Source organism: Eretmochelys imbricata, chromosome 9 (genome assembly GCF_965152235.1).
Source record: "Eretmochelys imbricata isolate rEreImb1 chromosome 9, rEreImb1.hap1, whole genome shotgun sequence".
Taxonomy (NCBI): domain Eukaryota; kingdom Metazoa; phylum Chordata; order Testudines; family Cheloniidae; genus Eretmochelys; species Eretmochelys imbricata.
In genome coordinates, this window is record NC_135580.1 from 90,710,000 (window position 1) to 90,732,321 (window position 22,322).

Genomic DNA, 22,322 nt, shown 5'->3' on the forward strand with positions numbered 1-22,322 from the left:
TGGTCAGGGACTGGAGCAGAAACAGCCTACAGAGTCAGCAGTGGGGACTGAGAGCACGCCTGCCAGTTCCTGTTTCTGCAGACAACAGACCTCAGATTGGCAATTGGAAGAAAAAGGATTTAGAGCTTGTAAGTCTGGTTGCACACTGAAAAGTGATTATGTACAAATGGCACTTTCTTACTCAACGGACCTGCCCCCTCTCTATATTCAGAGTAAGATCTGCTAGCATTCAAGATAAAAACAAGCTACACTGTACTTCTGTGAGCCCTGCAAAGCCAACATAGCTACGAGACAAACTATGAGCTAGAGTCTGTCCCTTCTTTGGCATTATCAAGAGAATTGTTTCCTAAATTCCAAGAAGTTTTACCTGTGTAAGTATAAGGAAGGCAGTGGGCATCACTGAAAACCCAGTTCTTCTTGCAGGAACTTTACAATTGGCAAGGGATTAAAGGAAGGGGAACATGGTGAAGGCCGAATGGTAGTAGCACCGAGGGAAGACAATTCTGCCACACCCAGGAGTTCTCACAAAAATATTCCAAATAATTTTGTACCTGGTGAACCAGATTTTTAAACAAGCTACGAGTACAATTACATATGCAAAATGTACATGTAGTAACATGCACACACAGTAGCTGCGGTTGTGCATGCGAACAGCATATGTGCACAGGCAATGGCCATACACAGCTACTTGTGCGAGCAGTGTCCCCATGTATATGTGCAATTGTAACAGCACGTATGAATCAGATGCACTGTTATGATCCCAACTTTATTTTAACTCAAGCATTTATCTTTTTAATTTTCAACGACTAGTTCCCCTCCTGTTGTTACTCTTGTGTTGTTGGCTTTTCCAACATCCTGCTGTTACAGTAACTTCACTGTGGGCTGATGAGTACCATGATGGATGGGAACCAGAGGGGGCCATGACTTTAGAGTGAACCCACTATGTCAGCGTAGTCCAGCTGATAGTTGTCTCATCTGTCAACCAGATGGTTCTGGGTTTGAGATCCAAGGTAAAGCCACATAAAAGAGCCAAGCAGACAGAATAGATGCCTGACATCCTTCCATCTATATTTTTTAAATGCAAAAACTGCCTTAAAATATACCCTCAGTCTGTAACTCAATCCAAAAAGTCAAAGCCGTTGCATCATTAAAATTTTCCTTCTGGCAAGGGTACTCACCATATTCCATGTGGGGAGCTGTGAATATGTTTACCTGTTTCATTTTACTTTCAATAGGATCAGTACAACCAAAGGTCTGTACTTAATCCTTGGCATCAATGCCAAATCTGTATGGGAACTGAGGGCGGTCTATGGGCCCTGAAAGCACACACTATATAAAAACACTCTATATTTTAAGGACATCCACCTGCAAATCCTTACGTGGGTCTTTGCTTTGGGATGGTAGCTTGAGAGGGTTGTTTTTTTACTTGTACATTGCAAACAAGGCTTTTTTCTGGGGTTTATGCTGGTTTTTTGTTACTTGACGTTTTATACTGAATTAATTTTCAATTCCACTGTACTCAAAAATGTTGGATTTGATCATTTTATACTGAAAGCAAAACGTTGACAGAATGACAGGAATTTTGTATAATTCACCGGCAAAATTAGTCCAGGTTAACTGGAATTACAAGTTTGAGTGGCATTTTTATAGGGCCTAATCCTGAACCTGTGAAGTCTATTTGAGTAGGACTGAAGCCATAAAAGGTCTTGTATGTTCCAAGGATTCCCAAACTTTTTCATAGTGTGGCCCACATCTTAATAGAGACCACCTCAATGCCCACTGGTGATCACATGACATACCGGGGGCAACGACAGCAATTGATCACTTGGTGAAGTGTTAGAAAGTAACTACTTTAATTTATTTTACTGCAGTTTAGCAGCTAAATGCCGGGAAGGACAGCCAGCACCATGTGACCAGCCTACTCTCCATATACCACCAGCAAATGTTGATGGACCACATTTTAAGAACCAATAGATCCCAATGGTTCCAAATTAATTAGAAGTAAGCAAGATAAAAATCATGTTTATTTGTATTGTGGTCATGCCTATGAAGCCCAGTCATAGACTGGGACCGTTGTGCTAGGCACTGTACAAACATAGAACAAAAAGACATGCTCTGCTCCAAAGAGCTTATAGTCTAAGTAAAAATACTCCTTAGGGCAGGGCAGTGGAAAAGATAGAGATGAAGAAATGGAAAGAACTATCTGTCCTTGGGACTACTGCTAAGCCCCTTTTAGAGCCTGATCCTGTAATACTGAAATCAATGAGTTTTGCTTTTGACATCTATGGGAGCAGGCTTATGCCCTACCACATGGGCAGTGGCTGGTAGGAGGCCAGAAGACAGGAAGCATCCATAAATTATTACTGTTATCCTTAATCAGTTATAAAACATTCTATGCCTTGTAAAAATACTATGTACACTTGTGGTAAGGCATGTTTCCTGCCCTAACAAGCTGATAATCAGTGAAAGACAAGACAAACAATGAGGCAACAGTTCAGAGAGAGAAATGTTTGGAAAGATTACCCAGGAGGAAAACAAGGTAGGTAGGATCCATTAAAGAAGAGAGTCTTATGGAGGTTTTAAAAGGTGGCAGAGAGAGAGGACACTTAGCAGACAACAACTTGGAGACTCTCTCATGCTGAGGAATAGCACAAAAGAAGGTATGAAGCCGAGAAGAAAAGGAGACAAAGACAGCTCTATGGCTAGGGGATTGAGAGGGGCACAGGGAGTGGAGAGTGGAGCAAATGACAGTGGAGACGTAGGCTAAGGTGATATTTATATAAAGCCTGGCAGGTGAGGACAGGAATCCAGTAAAAGGATTCAAAGGGCAAGCTGGCACAGAGTGCTAAGCAGTGGAGTTTTGGAAGGACTGGAAGAGGGCAGAGGCAGGAGAGGAGAAAGATATAGTAATCAAGGTGTGAGAGGAGCAAGGGCTGGAGGCTTTTGTGTCATCAGCAGATGCTTGTCCCCACATACATAGTTCAGCTCCTTGAACAAGCTTACGCACACCAAAGATCCGATTACAGCAACCAACCCTAAGTCCATAACTGCCCTCCGACAGCTGGCATACAGAGGAACTGGGTGTGCAAGCTGGGGACAGCTTCGCTGTTAACATACACTGCAGGGAACTATTTTAAATGAACATTTTCAAGTCAAATGAGGCATCAGCATTTCTTCTCAAGGAAATTGCTAAAGGACTTTATTTCAACATTCTGTCCCTCAGCGACTGGCCTTGCATCCGCAGTCATGTGCTAACAGATATTTGAAACACTGTGACTTGGTTTCATATGTAAGATTATAAAATGACTATTTCAAAACTGATATGGGTATCTCAATCCAGCTAACCCCTTTTCCAGTGGACCTCTGCTCATTCCTAAGTAAAAGAGTGTGAAATTCTGGCCAAGATGTTCTGAGGATGATTTTTAAAGTTCAAGGAGTTTATCGGGTGATAAAATATATTTCCCTTGATTTGTGCCTTTAAGTATGAACCAGAAAGCCCCATGGCATGTAGATCCCTTCAATCCCACAACAATGCAGTCGCACATTATGTTCTTTCTGCATTTGTAATTACAGGGCAAAACAGATTTGTAACGGGCAGCATAGTTTGTAATCACATGCCATCCTGAGAGCTAGCCATAACACTTTACTGCAAGCTTGCCAAATACATTTTTGCTATCCTGCCCTAAAGTGTAACTGATTCCTCTCCACTGTTATCTCATTGTTGTGCACCAGGCTGGCTTAAAGATGGGTTGGAATTCCCTTCCTTCCAGGATAAAGCATTCATTTTTGTGAAAGGAATCTTTAGGTTTATCTCAGGTTCCTGCTGCAGAACGGGAGCTCAGAAAATTGTTCCCTTCAGCATTAACTACTGGCCTGTATTGATTCATGCCTTCAAGGCTGTCTCCACAAGGAAAGAGTCTAGAAACATCTCTTAACAAAAAATGAAAGCTGAAATCCTCCTTTGCATTGCTAGTTACCCCAAATCAGGGAGGCCCAGGGCTGTGGGCTTTTCAGGGCCAAAGGGCAGCTCTGTCTAATGTATCCTCCTCTGCCCGGTGTGATTTCTGCTCTCCCCTCCTCCTCCACTATAACACAGAATGTATTCTCTATAACCGGGAGTGAAACCCACTGGAAGGAATTTGGGCTCTAAAATTATATGCCAATGTACTGATGTTTTTTTCTTTAAATCTCTTCCAAGTTTACTTTTCACTGAGGTTTGCCAGGTAGGCAGCCTGGGATTTCCTCTGGGGTATAACCAGTCCAGTGACCTCACTGCCTCTAGAGAAACCCATGCCGACAGCTCATAACTGAGGCCAGACTTCTATTTTGAAAAAAAGAGACCAAGAATTGACTGATGCCCTGGAGGTTAGGCTATGCTCAGCCCTAGCAGGAGTGGAGTCGCTTGTGGAGTCCCTGGACCTGCTATATCTAAGAGTGCCACTCTGTGGGGGCAAACGCCAGCATTGTGGTGTTGTGATGCTGTCGGCTGTTTCAGGACACGTGATGCTACCTTGCAGAAGGTAGAACCGCCCTGCTGAAATCAGTCTGGGTGGTTTATAGATTCATAGATACTAAGGTCAGAAGGGACCATTATGATCATCTAGTCTGACCTCCTGCACAACGCAGGCCACAGAATGTCACCCACCCACTCCTGCCAAAAACCTCTCACCTATGTCTGAGCTATTGAAGTCCTCAAATCGTGGTTTAAAGACTTCAAGAAGCAGAGAATCCTCCAGCAAGTGACCCGTGCCCCATGCTACAGAGGAAGGCAAAAAACCTCCAGGGCCTCTTCCAATCTGCCTTGGAGGAAAATTCCTTCCTGACCCCAAATATGGCGATCAGCTAAACCCTAAGCATATGGGCAAGATTCACCAGCCAAATACTACAGAAAATTCTTTCCTGCGTAACTCAGATCCCACCCCATCTAACATCTCATCACAGGCCATTGGGCCTATTTACCATGAATATTTAAAGATCAAGCTGTTTCTTCCTGTGAACATTGGCAGGGCTAGCTCCAAATTCTCAGGGTGTCCCACAACTTCCATAGCTGCATCTGCATTCCGTACTGAAGGGAACTTTCGAAAGCATCTGCCCGTCTTTTGCTGTGATTGCTGAGCTCTCTCTCTGTGTAAGTAAAATAAAAGCTCCCATCATTCTCTGCCATGTGGGCCTTAATATGTATTCACAGTTAGCAGGCGTTCTACCGCAATATCATCTCTTCAGGCTTGCCCAGGGAGATTGCAGCAGAAAGCAAAGCCCACGGATGGATGCCCCTGCCTCAAAGCCCACAGATGGGTGCCCCTGTCTACAAATAGACGGCCTACCCCTGCCCAGTTTGCCAGAGGGGCTTCCATGGAATCCGGGAAAGGGAGAGATGACATCACTTGCAAGCCCTATCTCCCAACGCTCCTTTATTAGGTGCTGGTCGTTCCCTCCAAAGGTGAATCCCTGTGCTTGTCTTCACTGCAGAGTTAAGTCTACTTATAACCTGAGAGTTACGCATCTGAAGTCCTGTCCACATGCAACCCCTCCACTGGAGGGCAGTGGTGCTTCTAGCCTGTCAGGGGTCTGTGCAGTTCCAGAGTTACTTCGCAGTGTGGCTGCTCTCACTGGAGTGAGGCGAACGTGAGAGGTGAGGCGTTAACTGGTGTTCGGTAACCCCACTGGACTCTGCAGTGAAGACACGGCCTGCTTGTGAGGAAGAGGTGTGACTCAGACTTAAGTCTCCGGAGGTACATTTATACCCCAGCAGCAGGCTAAAAACAGCAGTGTAGATGTCCAGGCTTGGGCTTCGAGACCCAACCCCCCTTGTGAGCTCCAGCTCAAAGGGGAAGGGACTGGTGTTTGTAGTGCAAGCCCTGTAAGTCTGTACACCCGGGCTCTGAGACGCGCTGCCACGGTGGGGGTTTTCAGTTTATTTTGCAGTGTAGACATACCTTAGCTCTGTCAAGCTGGCATCAATGCTAGCTCAGAAAAAGAAGGGGAGAAGATCCTACACACCCCTCCAAAATAGCAGAAGCTGTCCAAAGAGCAGGAAGAAAGGGATGAGGGGCGGGTATCCCTCAAAACCAGGGGTGCTGGAACAATTTGTATTGTGCGGGGTGCTGAGAGCCAGGGAACCAAACTGTAAACCCTGAATATAATGGAAACCACTTGAAGCCAGGGCGTGCCGTAGCACCTATGCCCAATACCTTCCCCAGGAGACTGAATCTCTGCCAGCATGGCAAGGGAGAAAGCTCCCATCTGGCTCGGAGCAGGAGAGCTTCTCCAGCAAGCAGACATTGGCTGACCCCGGAGAACCTCAGAGGCGAAAGAAACTAAAGCAGAGCGAACAGGTGACCCGGGATCGGCTGGGTCTGACACCTGCTGGGCCCAGCCCAATGGGCCCCGTAGCCTAATGCCTGAGTGGAGAGGCTGGGGGCTCGATCCAGCTGCCGGGCTTTGCCCTGGGACGCGCTGGGCTCCGGGGTGGTTTGATGCACCGGGAGCCTGGTTCTCGCTCTCTCGCTGATGGGACCAAAGCGTGGCCGGCTCCAGCTCGTTACCTTTCCCCCTAATCGACTCCCTGCCCCTCCCGCCCCAGTCCTGCTCCGCTCCGGCCGCAGCAGCTGCGGCATCCAAACCCCCTCGGGCACGTCACTTCCTTGCAAACTTTCCCGAGGAAATGTCTCTGCCAAAGTTGTTTTTCTTCAAAGAAGCTCGGCTCCGGGGCTGTGTCCTCGCCCTCTGACTGGGGAGGATTTCCCGGCGGTGCAGGCTGCTTGCATGTCAAGCTTCCTGTGTTTGTCACACAGACCGACAGCCATGGACGGACCCGCTGGCGAGGGCTGAGCTGGGTCGGGACCGTTAGCTCTGCAAAAATCGATCAAGAGCATCCACTCGGCTCCTGCAGCGCCCCGTCCCCGCCCACCCCGAGAGAAACGCCTGCACCGGCCGCGGCTTCTCCTGCGCCGCCACTGACTTAGCCCGGTGAAGTTTCCCGGGACCCCGGATCATGGCGAGGGACTACACCGCTAAGAGCCTGGACAACATCGACCTGGCTGCGCTCCGGGTAAGTGGCACCTCTGGCTTTAGCCAGCGCTGGGACTTGCGGGGAGCGGAGCTCATGCAGAGCTGGCCGGGCTGCACCCCTCTGAGCCTGGCTGGGTTCATCTGCCCTGCCTGACCTGGGTTGATCCAATGCACGTCTGCTTTGGCTGACCCGGTCCCTGCCGAGCCGGTCCTGACCCGACCTGAGCCCTGCTTAGCTGGGCTTTTCTCCCCCCAGCCAGGTCCATGCCCCTGCCTTCCTCTGTGGGCACTCGCAGAGCCAGGAGCAGACCCAAGGCTTGATCTTGCCCAGTCGCCTGTTGCTTCTGGTTTCAGTTTCCTGCCTCCTGTGGGAATGTTTCCTCCTTCCCCTCTCTGGATGAGAAGCCTCAAGACTGCTTCAGTCATTCCTGGTGCTGTTGTTTTTCTGGGCAGGGTAATGGTGTGCTTCAGTGTCAGATCCGAGGTGTTCAGAAAGCCATTTTCAGCCTCTCTCTGCTGCTGCCCTTCACCCACCCAATGTGCTTTCTTCCTCTGTGTTATTCTGGCAGATCCTTGATTTTACAGCATCTGGTTTTAAGCTGTGATTGGCAAAGGATTTCCAGCCTTTAGAGTTTTAGTTTTAGTTGGGTGATATTTTTTCCCGTGATGAGTACAAGTCACTGCTGACAATTGCAAAAGAAGCAGCTAGGTGGAGTCTGTGTGGTGCAACTTTAAGGACAAATTTCAGAGTAACAGCCGTGTTAGTCTGTATTCGCAAAAAGAAAAGGAGTACTTGTGGCACCTTAGAGACTAACCAATTTATTTGAGCATGAGCTTTCGTGAGCTACAGCTCACTTCATCAGATGCATACCGTGGAAACTGCAGCAGACTTTATATATACACAGAGAATATGAAACAATACCTCCTCCCACCCCACTGTCCTGCTGGTAATAGCTTATCTAAAGTAATCTTCAGGTTAGGCCATTTCCAGCACAAATCCAGGTTTTCTCACCCTCCACCCCCCACACAAATTCACTCTCCTGCTGATGATAGCCCATCCAAAGTGACAGCTCTTTACATAATGTGCATGATAATCAAGTTAGGCCATTTCCTGCACAAATCCAGGTTCTCTCACTCCCTCACCCCCCTCCAAAAACCCACCCCCATACACACACAAACTCACTCTCCTGTGTGTGTATGGGGGTGGGTTTTTGGAGGGGGGTGAGGGAGTGAGAGAACCTGGATTTGTGCAGGAAATGGCCTAACTTGATTATCATGCACATTATGTAAAGAGCTGTCACTTTGGATGGGCTATCACCAGCAGGAGAGTGAATTTGTGTGGGGGGTGGAGGGTGAGAAAACCTGGATTTGTGCTGGAAATGGCCTAACCTGAAGATTACTTTAGATAAGCTATTACCAGCAGGACAGTGGGGTGGGAGGAGGTATTGTTTCATATTCTCTGTGTATATATAAAGTCTGCTGCAGTTTCCACGGTATGCATCTGATGAAGTGAGCTGTAGCTCACGAAAGCTCATGCTCAAATAAATTGGTTAGTCTCTAAGGTGCCACAAGTACTCCTTTTCTTTAAGGACAAAATAGCTGATACCTGACCTTTTAAAGGCCGGTCTCACTGTTTAGGTTGCCTGCAAGCTGCTTAAAGCTATGTAAAGATGTCCTGGGCTGTACAAATTGTGGGCCCAGTCTTCCTTGCATGACTGACCTTTAGGGGGGCTGGACTTCTTGCATGAGTAGGGCAAACAGGATTTCACCCCGTCTGTGTAAATATCTCTAAAGTGCACACAAAGGGGCCCACGTTCTGATGGTGCAAATGGGTGAAACGCTATTGAAGTCAATGAAGCTATGCCCATTTCCACCAGCAGAGAATTTAGCCCCAAGTACTCACATACACACCATGTAGGACTGAATGCTCCTCAACTTACTCCTGCAATAACTGTAGTCAAGTCAACTCACAGGCATAAAATAAGCAGGATTTTAGAGTCCAGAGATGGTATTTTATTTTATTCCTATCTCATCACTGTCCCATTCCCCTTCCCCAGTAACTAACTCCCCTTGACTTCAATAAGCATTACTTTAATCCCGCAAAGGTGTGGGGAGAGGGTGGGTGTGGTAAATGGGGCTCCTGTGATGAAGAGTGTGTGTGTCATATTTTTGCAAGGCCAACAAAGCCGATATGAATATGGCTGATTATAAATACTAGCATTGTGCCTGCTCTTGCAACTTCCAGGGTTTTAATGTAAACCAGCTCTGTCTCCAGAAAACACACCCCTGGTCATATTTCATGCCCACAAACAGTTAACACGGTTGCAACTTAGGTGGCTAGCTTAGGTTTTTAAAAAGATGAGTGGAAATATCATGCCAGTCCAGCCACAGCTATTCTTCTAATGCACTCTTCCGATCCAGGGAGGGGAAAAAACTGTGGCGAAATGCTTTCAGCCTCAAACAGGGAAACCAAAGCAAGATATTTTCTAAAAATGACTTAAAAAGAGAGTTTGGAAAACCCTGCACAGAAATCCTATGGCGGGGGTTCCAAACACAAGACCCAGGAAAAATAAAAGGCCTGCACTGTCATAGAGATTGCAGTGATGGCACAGGACCCACTGACCGGGAAAAGCCAGGAAAGTCAGAATTTAACCTGAAACGTAGCGACGCTCGGACAAGTAAAACAAAGTGATGAAGTTCAGTGGATGTGTCTTATCTTGTTAAAGAAATAAGAATCCTGTGTGAGCAGGGAGGAGGATAGCTTTGTAAAGCAGCTTGCTGGCTTTCAGTGTCAAAGCCAGCAAATCTCTCACAGGGTTTTACCCCAGAGATCCTGAATACTGCAGGTCTAGACCTCAATAAGGAAACACTAAAAGAGTCCCAAAGTGCCCCTTTGGTCCACATATGGGACAGTATTCAGCTACCTCCACAGCATGGTCCCCTGCTCCCCAGATCCCAGCAGAGGCTGCATGCTGGAGGCAAGAGTGGAGGCAGGCCGAGGCCAGCAAATTTCTAGCCCCATGGAAATTATGAGTTGAGGGGAAAACAAATTTGATCAGGGGTCATAGGACCTATTTTGCAAAGCCCTCTCCCTGGGCCAGCCATGGCCAAAGTTATCCAGGTAGTGTGGAACTCTGCTATCGCAGTGTTTTGAGGGAGTCAGCCAATTGAGGGCAGAACCAGTGTCGAGGCACATGGCCTCCGGGCAGATGGCATTAGTTCCCTGGGAGTTAGCCCCACCCCCTCCAGTGGGATGGTATGAGAGGATTCTCACAGAGATGTCCTCCCGGGCGCCCTCCTCCCATGGGAAGGGGTGGTCTGGCCAATACATTCCAAAAGTTCAGGGAGCATCTGGGTGCAGTTCTGGTGCTATTTGGCTTCCAAACCAGGTTATTACCTCGTGCTGCCCTGGTGATCTAACGGTGTATATTTATGTTACCGACCTTCCAGGGTTGCTCATTTCATAAGGGCAACCAGAGGGCTAAAATGCCTTTTGATTTTTTTGTTCTGTAAAGAGGGACAGAAAAATCAGAGCTGCAAACTCTTTTCTCTTGCCTGGCTGCAGAATCCATGAAAAGTGTATTTCATTTGGTATCCTGTTGCATGCAGCATTTGGCATGCCATCCTGTAAAGGGGTAATATGTTGCCCAGGTGGCATCCAGGTCAGCAGTCTTGCTGTTGCCTTTTGAACAGTCTGCAGATGATAAAGGAAAGCAAGAAGACCGGCATATGGTACAGGGCATTGCAGTAATTAACCTCAAAGTGATGAATGTTTGGGTCAGAATTTTGGCATTGGTCAAAGGAAATGTAGCAACTTGGCAATGGGTAGGTGGTGAAGGGTTATACGGGCCATGGAGTTTTAAAATGTTTGCTGAGAGGAAGCACTACATCAAAGATGATTCCTATCTCTGAGATAATGAAGAGATTGGCCCAATGTGAGGACTTAACCATAATGTGCCAGCTGAGGATGCAATGCTCATGTCCAACCAGACAAGAACAGTACACATTTGAGAAACGCTGCTATAGTGCACATTCCGCAAAGGAGCTCTAATGGCGGAAGAATTCCAGGGAGGGTCTCTGAACATTTGATTGGCCTACCGAGCAGCCACAGCTCAGCACTGGGGTGGCACTTATGCAGCCCAGCTGTAAGGCCCCACGAGTCTAGAACCCAGGCCTGCAGAGCTGCCAGGCAGTTGGCATCTCCATGCTGCCAGTCAGCCATTGCTGTAACCAGCTTGCTGCTCAGCTGCCCATGACCCACTGTGAGCATGGACCATGGGAAGTCCTGCCTCAAGGGGTCTGCCAGGCACCAACTTCATGGCTCCTGATTGGCTCCCTGTCCTATATAAACCCAAGGCGTGTTCCAGGAAGTGTCCAGGCAACAGTGTGGACTGCCTATAGCTGCCAGTCCCATTCCTTGCTCCTGACTTTGACCTTGGCTTAATTTGATTTTCGCCTTCTGTCTGGACACTGAAATCTGACTCTGACCCTAGGTATTGACCCTGGCCTGGAACCTGGCTGTGAACTCCTCCACTGTTCCGAGCCTCAGGTTAGCCCCTGCTTTGGACCCTTAGTCCTGACTCTGCTTTTTGGGATCCTGACGCCAGCCAATGAGGGTTTTATAGTGTCCACCTAAAATTATGTTTTAGATCTGTCAGCAGCAATAGGCTTATTACTGGCTCTAACATAATTGAAAGGCAACCTAGTGATAGAGGATGTGGAAAAAGCTAATGTACTCAATGCTTTTTTTGCCTCTGTCTTCACGAATAAGGTCAGCTCCCAGACTACTGCACTGGGCAGCACAGCCTGGGGAGGAGGTGACCAGCCCTCTGTGGAGAAAGAAGTGGTTCGGGACTATTTAGAAAAGCTGGACGAGCACAAGTCCATGGGGCCGGATGCGCTGCATCTGAGAGTGCTAAAGGAGTTGGCGGATGTGATTGCAGAGCCATTGGCCATTATCTTTGAAAACTCATGGCGATCAGGGGAAGTCCCGGACGACTGGAAAAAGGCTAATGTAGTGCCCATCTTTAAAAAAGGGAAGAAGGAGGATCCTGGGAACTACAGGCCAGTCAGCCTCACCTCAGTCCCTGGAAAAATCATGGAACAGGTCCTTAAGGAATCAATTCTGAAGCACTTAGAGGAGAGGAAAGTGATCAGGAACAGTCAGCATGGATTCACCAAGGGCAAGTCATGCCTGACTAATCTAATTGCCTTCTATGACAAGATAACTGGTTCTGTGGATGAGGGGAAAACGATGGACGTGTTATTCCTTGACTCTAGCAAAGCTTTTGACACGGTCTCCCACAGTATTCTTGTCAGCAAGTTAAAGAAGTATGGGCTGGATGAATGGACTATAAGGTGGATAGAAAGTTGGCTAGATTGTCGGGCTCAACGGGTAGTGATCAATGGCTCCATGTCTAGTTGGCAGACGGTATCGAGTGGAGTGCCCCAAGGGTCGGTCCTGGGACCGGTTTTGTTCAATATCTTCATAAATGATCAGGAGGATGGTGTGGATTGCACCCTCAGCAAATTTGTAGATGACACTAAACTGGGAGGAGAGGTAGATACGCTGGAGGGTAGGGATAGGATACAGAGGGCCCTAGACAAATTGGAGGATTGGGCAAAAAGAAATCTGATGAAGTTCAACAAGGACAAATGCAGAGTCCTGCACTTAGGACAGAAGAATCCCATACACCGCTACAGACTAGGGACCGAATGGCTAGGCAGCAGTTCTGCAGAAAAGGACCTAACGGTTACAGTGGACGAGAAGTTGGATATGAGTCAACAGTGTGCCCTTGTTGCCAAGAAGGCCAATGTCATTTTGGGATGTATATGTAGGGGCATTGCCAGCAGATCGAGGGACGTGATCGTTCCCCTCTATTCGACATTGGTGAGGCCTCATCTGGAGTACTGTGTCCAGTTTTGGGCCCCACACTACAAGAAGGATGTGGAAAAATTGGAAAGAGTCCAGCGGAGGGCAACAAAAATGATTATGGGACTGGAACACATGAGTTATGAGGAGAGGCTGAGGGAACTGGGATTGTTTAGTCTGCAGAAGAGAAGAGTGAGGGGGGGATTTGATAGCTGCTTTCAACTACCTGAAAGGGGGTTCCAAAGAGGATAGCTCTAGACTGTTCTCAGTGGTAGAAGAGGACAGGACAAGGAGTAATGGTCTCAAGTTTCAGTGGGGGAGGTTTAGGTTGGATATTAGGAAAAACTTTTTCACTAGGAGGGTGGTGAAACACTGGAATGCGTTACCTAGGGAGGTGGTGGAATCTCCTTCCTTAGAAGTTTTTAAGGTCAGGCTTGACAAAGCCCTGGCTGGGATGATTTGGGGATTGGTCCTGCTTTGAGCAGGGGGTTGGACTAGATGACCTCCTGAGGTCCCTTCCAACCCTGATATTCTGTGATTCTATGATTCTATGAAAGAAAGAGCACAGACCAATGGAAATGAAGCACCACACAAGGACTCTGCTCCTGCAAATCCTTTTATGTGCTTTCTTAACTTTTTGCACACGAATAGTTCCATTTATTTTGGCATGTGTAAGAATTTGCAGAATCGATACCGAAATCAAGGAAGAATAAACTCAAACTGTGCCTTAACTTCTTATGTGTAATTTCTCTTCTGTTTGTGGCTTTCACCTGAGCGTGTGGATAAGTGAAAAATCACTCTGAGCTGGTTCCATCTTGTTAGTTAAATAAAACAAATCTACAGACAGTTGGAGATCTGGGAAGGACATGATTGAAAACCATCTAACCACAAAGGACTGAAGATGAGTGCGTTCAGATTTACTGGCTGGGAACACAGAGAATCCTAGCAAGATAAAAATAGATTTTCATGGCTGTAAGGGGGACTTGTGCTTTGCCACTGCCAGAGCTATTTGGCTTTGGAATAACTGCGCAGTAACGCAATTGTAGAAGTCTATGTTACATTGTTCTCATGATGAAATCTGTTGCATGCCCATCAGGACACTCTGCTGACAAAAAGCCTAGTACTGTTTCATTTATGTAGAAAACTGTTGTTTATTTCAGAGGGGATTTTCCCAAGCAAAGTGTGCTGGATCAATCCCTAGGTGGACAGTTTCCGTGCAAAAAAAAAAAAAAAATTTTTTTTCCTCAACAAATAATCTTCAACCAGAAAAACATTTTTTTCTGTGATAAATAACGGGCTTTTCCAGCCAGCGTCACAGAAACTGGACTTCTGAGTGAATGATGTGATTCTATAGCACATCCCTTAGTGGTACCCAAAGATATCAACCTACATGATAGATAGCTAAAACAGATGGTGAGAAACGGATTCACAGAATTAATAATATTTCATATAAACTTCTCAATGATATCCTCCAAAGAAATGTGCTAGAGTGATAAATTGCTCAGCCAGCTACCAAGAAACTGGTCTCTTGAGTTCTTAATGGTTTTATATAAATCTTTCAAGTGAGTTTTAACTGAAATAATAGAGTTCTTAACATGCTGAGTTGCAGGAGTAGATGTTTACATGTCCATACGCTTCTGCAGAGTACTCTTACTACTTGAGAAGTGATACAAGATAGATTTCAACTTCATCCTTGTGGACAAGGCTGGGTTTTAATGGAGTGGATGCTAAACGAGTAGGAATTGTACTAGTTTATTTCACATAGGCCCTTGATCATCTGTTACATGGAAATTGGTCACAGTTAACAGCAATCAAGTCTGGATTCAAACCCATGATGCCGAGACAAAAAGCTCTTTATTCTCTGTGTCTTCCAGTCCACCTTTGAGAAATGAGACAGTGTGCATTTTAGATGTAGACTTGATATTATGATTGTTTTGGTAAGGATAGATCTAAATCAAACCCAATTAGTTATAGGACGCGGTTAATATTTTGTAATATTTTGTGGTTCGTTCTTTCTGTAGACTAGTAACCTAAATATTTCATAACAGAAGAGAGATGTCCAAATTCATCCTCTAGATAGGCTCAGTGATTAGAACTGAGACTTGGGACTTCTGGATTCTGTTCCTGCCTCTGCTACTAAATTGTCATGTGACCATGGGCAAGTCATGTAACTTCTATGTACTTCAGTTTACCCATCTGTATTTATCTATGATATTGGTGTATTTAAGCTTTCATTGGCTAATATTTATATAGTGTTTTTAGAGGTGTGGCTGAAAATTGTAATAGAAGTTCATCATATTTTACTATTAATGATGATTATATTACTATTTAGTTGTTTTATTATTCTCTCTATTTGTAATATAAATCGTTACGAGACTTTTTGCATTCTGTTCGTGAAAATAGTGCTCCCTTTGAAAAGTGAGCGTGAAACCGCTTTGCCATGAATAACAGTATTTACTGTACTTTTTACAGGACCCAGCAGGGATATTTGAACTGGTGCAAGTAGTTGGAAATGGGACATATGGACAAGTCTACAAGGTTGGATGCCTTTTTAATTTACTATGTCTTTCCTGCTATAACTGTTGCCCTATAGCAAAGAACAGGAAATGTATAAGATGTGGGAGTGGTTGTTACAATAATGGCTTGCTTTGTCTCTCTGCATAACGGTTCGTGCCTGTTCCTGAATAGTGGCAGCTGTGAAATTGTGTGCTTTTTCCTCCAGTGACACTTTCACCTTTTCGTGGGCAGCTTACCATGGTGGCCCTCACGCTGATTTCCACCACTCTGGTCTCTCAATCTTGTTGTCATTTTCACTCTAAAAATATTTTTCATAGACTGCTGGTACAGTGCAAATATAGTGAGAATATTTTAACATGAGAAATAACTAGTATACTGCTGGATCAGGTAGAGTGCCTTATTTGGGGGAGAGGACACAGAAAAATATTCATAAAAACAGCCGTGCCCTGTAGGGCGCTGGCATGAGTGAATTACTTAGCCATGCTCTTCAGGAGGGCTGACAAGTATCTGACTCTTCCCGTTGCTACAGTTCATTGCTGGGACACTCGGGCAGAACTACCAATCAGTTAGTTATGTCAACGGATAATTCACCAAGCACCACATGAACGTGCTATACAATGTTAGGCAAATTATGCAATATGCAGTTTGACTTAAGATGAGAATCGGTGTCAGCTGGTCTAAAGAAGTGGATTTGGGGAAGGACTATAGAAAACAAACGGTCTTTCAGTCACAAGGCCTTCTTTCAGAATGATCGGAAAAGGAGAAATGGAGAAAATATAGAGAGACTTTAGATCCGTGTTTCCCACCTGGAGAAGGGAAATGGAGGAGGATGCAGGACACAAGATCAGTCGAAGGAGAGCACAGGACAGGTGAGAGAGGCCGCAGCAGTGGAGAAAGCTCCTTAACCTTGGATCTCCCACAACTCCCACCAGGAACAAGCTCCTGCAGCAGTGGGTAATGTGATGGGCTACTCTCTGGAAGCCACTTTCATCTATCCCTGCTCCTTGCGGGGTAATGCAGTTGGCCACCAGCCAAGGTCACATATAGAGGACTCGGGCTCAGGCTGTATCCCACTAGTGTAGGCTTCTCGTCTTTTGCAGCACTCACTCAGCTTTGAGGGCATATGTAACCCTGCTCTGTCCATCCACCAGCAGACTCTCCCACTCCAAGCAGTGTGCAGTCTTCTGGTTAGCGGGGAACAGTGAAGGGAAGCCGCAACAGAATAACAAGCTAGAAAAGGAATAAATGTGTCTATGAATACGCATGCAACGAGAAATAGAAGAAACAAGAGGAAAAGGAAGAAGGATCAAAGGCAGGAAAAGAAGGGGAAAATGGACATGGGGGGAAGGCATCTATTGTATCAGGATCTGGTGGTGGAGACGTGGGTTCTGATTCAGTTGTTCCATCCGAATGAGGGAATCAGGTGTGGGGTTGTCCACTAAGAAGAGGCTGTGGATAGTACTTATCATTCCTCAAGATGCCCAAGATACATAATTCTCAAATGTATGTTAGTGTTGGATAAGAAACAAATGGTTCCACATTTTGGTCCCCCTTTGAGGTTTTAAAGATCCGTGGATACCTCATGGAAAAGCCTGGGACACCTTGTCTGTACAGACAGTTCTGCTGAAATACTAGTATTTAATGGTATTGTATTATAGTATTATAATAGTATAATATAATAGTATTTTTTGCCTTTCCAGCCTGCATTTTTTATTTGACATTTTTATCATAACTTTCCATCTGCTGCAGTGTTTAAATCTCACTTGTTTGTTACAATGCAGCTCAGTGGCTGTGGCAAGGATTATGAAATCAAAAGTAGAGAATTCAGAGTTCCCATCGGCAAATCAGAAGCCAATAAACTTTTAGGGCCTGTGAAATCAGTGGGGTAGCATGGGTTTTACAGAGGACAAATCTCCACCTGCAAAAATGAAGATTGCTGCTGCCTGCTACATAATTTCCCTTCGTAATATAAAATAAACCCATGTATGACAGAGAGAGAATTATTTCTATCTAGATACTCTTTTATGGATTTTTTTGGGTTGGAGTTAATCAGCTGCTCTTTAATCTCCCTAAAAACAGGAAGGGAAAACATAGTTCAGTTTATTTACTGAAAAAGAAAAAGTTTTGAGAGATCATATGGTTCAGCTGAAAGTTAAAATCTAAGTGCAAAAGCATGTAAGAAATGTTGATAATACTAATTAAGGGTAGTGCCTCAGGCATTTGTTCGTGGGAATGAAGGAGAGCCTTGTATTTGGTGGAATGGATGGTACAAGGATGAATATGATTGGGTAACACTTCCAAGAACCAGTGACCAAACAGTAAATGGGTCCGTTTAGATATCTGGGAATGGAAAATAATCACATCAGCATAAGAATTTAAATAGGGCCAATGTTAATAGGACAATAAAACCAACTTTGTTGTAATAATTTGTTAGGGCTTTTCAAATCTCCAAGCTAGGGTCAGATTCTGATGTAACTGAGATCAGAATCTGGCCCTTAAAGTGCTAAGATAGCAAAGCAATACCAGTTTTCTTTTTTTTAAGGCCTGTTTGTGAGTAAACTGAACTAGAACGCTGCTTTCAATTCAGCCTGTTTTACATTGCTTAATTTTTGGCTGTCTGTGAACATTCTTACCACTGTGCTTCCTTCATATAAATATTTCTGACCACTGAATTTGGGGCCCATTGACAAAGATCTGTTTAATCAAGAAATACAAGTGGCTCTTGGCAGAAGTGTAAAGTTAAGTCATCCAGTCAAGGAACGTGAACAATATGATTTGATTTAGGTGACCAGACACAAAGCTTCCAGCAAATTCCAAATATTAAGTAATCAGTTGAATACTCAGTTTGAGCTGTCTTCACATAATCCAATGCTCAAATGTATTTGTAAAAGCCATTTACTGAAAAATTTTGAATATTAAAACAAATTCGTTAAAATACAATCTGTTTGCAGATAACTTGCAAACCCGAAGGTTAAATGCATAGAATAAACAGTTTGGCCACCTGTAATGGAAATATGATTATGGTCAGGGTTATGGTATTTACATATTTTATTCTGGTGTATAATTTGGTTTTGGTCTGTAATTAGTTGGGACTGATAGAGATGGGTTAGTGGATGCTGGCATCATTTTTTAGCTTGTGATCATAAATATTTGAGTCAGAAAGTAATCCCAGCTATCCCAATACTTAATTATGTCACAGGAGCATGTATTCATTCTTCAAAGGCAGAAGTATCTTTCATACATACCAAAATAGCTAAATATACACATAAACAACCTAAAACACAACTCAGGCTCAACAAACTGTGTCCAAAGCAGCTAAGCAGACCAGCTGGATCTAGAAAATCGGAATTGTTATACTGTATTTTTTTTAAAAGCATGCAACTCTGTGAAAACAAAATTAGAGGTTCATCATTACATAGAAAAAGCTGCTTAACAGACTTTCTGAGAGGAAAAAATGATATCTGTACTGGAATGTTGTGGACCCAGTTTCAGTTCTTTGCCAGTTAAGACGGAAGTTATAAAGCCGCTATAAAGCAAAGATTGTAACAGAAACACCAGTCTACATATGTAGTTGGCCCACAGTAACATTAGAGCTGCACAGAACAGCTCTAATGGTAGGATCTGTATACTTTAAGAGAATAAAAGCTAGAGGAGTACGTATTCAAACAACATATGGGGGGAATCAGGTTTGAAGATCTCAATACTGGCAACCTCAAACATTCAAAAATATGAGTAAGACACACAAAATCATGAGTCTGGCCTAGAAATAATCAGAGTTTTATAAAATGATGTATTTGAGGTTCTTTTTATTTTCCTTTTTAATTTTTTTAGGCTTTGGGTTTCACATTTCATGCTTTTATCTGCAGCCATAATGGCTAGAAACATAGATTTGGGTTTGGGTTTTTCGAATGACAGCTGAGATTCTTATGAAATCACATGCCTCCATGAGCAGAGGCATTAAGAAAAACCAGATATCACGGGACTCATGATAAAATGGTGAGAGTTGGCAAGACTGATGAGGGTTCACGAGCGGAGCAAATTTAACATCACGTAAAAAACGTTCACCTTAAGCCTTTCATTCAGCTGTGCCGCCTCGGGTTTTAAACACAAGGGGACAGATGGTGTCCAGTCCCTGCACACAGGTTTGCATGGGATAGAGAAGATGTAAGGAGCTTCCCTGGTGCATGGGCTGACTGGCACAATGGAAAGCCCTTGTGCTTAGAGAGTGCAGGGGGAGCGGTGCCAGTCTCTGTGAAGCACGCAAAGAGGAGGTGAGGTTAATGACACCTTTCCTGGCCCCATTCTGCACGAACCAAGCAGGCTGGCTCCCTGTGGAGGGAATTCCATCCTGCACCCCCTTAAAGTGTGGCCGAGATTCCCTGGAGCTTTGGAAGTCATTGTCCCAGGCTGCAATGCAAAACCGCTCAGAGCTCCTCCTGGGGTGGGGTACTTTGACCACCCTCAAGTGGGGCTATGTCGGTGTGAGTCACAGGTTAGCCTATAGCAGTGGTTCTCAAACTTATTTGATTGGGCCCCTCTTCTTTGTGTCTGTAGTCCTTTTACCCTGCCCCCCCCCCCCAAGCAAATATACTGCCTCTCAGCTCTGAGGGCAGCATGGTGCCAACAGCAGCACAGAAGTAAGGGTGGCCAGGAGAAAAGTGATATTTGTCGATATTACTTGAAACAGCAGACTTAGCACCCCACTGCCACACTTACTTCTGCACTGCTGCTGTCACCCGGGGCTGACAGCCAGAGCCCCGCCACCTCTAGATGAGGGATTGGTTGAGGGGGAAGGAGAGCCCGGGTGCCAGGACTCCGGCTGTCCTCGTGGGCGGTGGGTGTCATAGGCCAAGGGAGGCTAAGCCTCCCCTAACCCAAGCCATGGCCTCGCCCATGGTCCGTCCCGAGGCCCTGCCCTCACTCCCCCGCTCCCCCAAAGGTGGTGGGGGCTCAGCTTGGGCCAGCGGCTGGACCTTGGGGTTCGGGGCGGCCTGGGGCAGCTCGGGCCAGTGGGCGGCTCAGGCCAGCCGGTGCCCAGGGGCAGCTAAGGCTGACCCGGGGTCAGACCGTTGTTCGGGGTCAGATCTGTGCTCAGGGCAGGCCGGCTGGTGCTTGGGCCGGCCAGCGTAGCTAGGGCAGGCGGTTTGGCTGGCACTCCTTCAGCCGCAGTGGGGGGCTCTCGGGGTTCTGGCAGGCAAGGGGGGTGGGAAGGGTAGGGGTGGGGCCTCAGGTAGAAGGGGTGGGGCCAGGAGCTCACCTCCCCGAAAGGCGGGGGTTCACACGCCTTCTGGGTATGCATGAGCCCAGCTACCTGGGGCTGACAACCAGAGTGCTTTTTAAAAAAGCACACAGCTTGCACCTCCCTTGACATATTCCCGGGCCTCCTTTGGGAGGCCTGCCCCATAGTTTGAGAATTGCTGGCCTATGGTATCATAGAATATCAGGGTTGGAAGGGACCTCAGAGGTCATCTAGTCCAACCCCCTGCTCAAAGCACGAACAATCCCCAGTTTTTTCCCCAGATCCTTAAATGGCCCCCTCAAGGATTGAGCTCACAACCCTGGGTTTAGCAGGCCAATGCTCAAACCACTGAGCTATCCCATCCCCCCAAAAGGTATGGGTGGGGGAGGCATGACTCAGTCCGTTAGTGAAATAGTCATGCCTGATATTCTGACTCGTTTATTAACAAGCAAAACCACTATTTGGGTGCACTTGGCTTGATCTCCAGGGGAGATGCTGTATAGCTCCAGCGAGGGTTTGTAAAAGCTCCTGATCAATAAAGCCGCCCAGACGGAGCAGAGAATGCAGCCATTTGGATGAATATGACTGCACTGCACAAACATAAGTCTAGCCAGGGAGGAAGTGAGAGTGTTGTAGGCTGTCCATGTGACCCTCTGATTTCAGTTCCTTTTAAATCTGCAACCACATGACCTTAGGCTTTCATCTTGCAAGTTTGAACCTGGTACAGCTTGGCTGGGAGTTGACAAAGCTTTACGTAGCTGCTCCAGGACGTGGTGTAGGAGAGGCAGTCTGTGGCAGTCTTTGCTGTGAATCAGTGCTGAGCAATGTCTAGGGCACTGTACTGTTGGGGATTGTATCGTGCAGAAGAGTGGTAAAGCCAAGGGTCTGACCTCTTGTGAGTACAGAATCCCAGGTCACTCTTTGCAAGGGACTCTTAGTGTCCTGGCCCAGATTTTTAAAGCTATTTAGTTGCTGCTCTGTTCAGCGTTGCTCTGCCTAACTGATTTAGAAGCCAAATTCTCATTTTCAGAAGGGATTTAGGTACTTAGGAGCCTAAATCCCTCCTGAAAATGAGAATTTGGCTCCTAAATCAGTTAGGCTTTGCAATGCTGAGTGCAGCAATGCTTCTATAGCTTTAAAAATCTGGGCCTTAGTATCTATCTACCTTGATTACCCTGCATGGTATCACCTGTTCTTCGCTTTCTCCCCTACACTGTTGTATTGCTGTGAGCTGCTAAACCCTAGCCCTGTTACACCCCAGATGTGGGTCCATTTCAGTAGGGGTTTGTATGTATATCACTTGAATTGTTTGGGATGAAACATACTGTTTATTTTATTTACTATGCCTTTAAGTCTTAGTGTCAGGCTCGTTGGTGGCTAAGTGTGCAACAGAGAGCTATGAATAGAATCTAGGTCTTCTGACTTCCCATCCGGTGCTATTAGCCACAATGGCACTCTTCCAGCAGGTGTGACCGCGAAAACCCCGGGTAGCAGATAGGTGGGGCGCATACCGTCGGCGTCATTTTTAAAGAGTCACTCGTCCGCCCAAAACCACACTTTACCGTGTGCTCTGAAAACTGTCAATCCTACAAGCTCAAGGTGGGCTCTGAGACTCAAGCTGGGTTCTTTCTGTCTCACACATCATCGCCAGTATAGATGTTGGAGGCCAAATTAGGCCTTCAG

At 45.9% G+C, this 22,322-nt stretch overlaps 1 protein-coding gene across 1 annotated transcript in view; it reads left to right on the forward strand.

The window, feature by feature from the left end:
• The first annotated feature begins 6,746 nt into the window (after window positions 1-6,746).
• Window positions 6,747-22,322, forward strand: part of NRK (Nik related kinase) — a 123,420-nt gene continuing 107,844 nt past the window's right edge. The window contains exons 1-2 of the mRNA XM_077826233.1: window positions 6,747-7,051; window positions 15,356-15,421. Of these exons, the coding sequence (XP_077682359.1) occupies window positions 6,995-7,051; window positions 15,356-15,421 (123 nt within the window). The 5' untranslated portion in view covers window positions 6,747-6,994. The remainder of the gene's footprint in view (window positions 7,052-15,355; window positions 15,422-22,322) is intronic.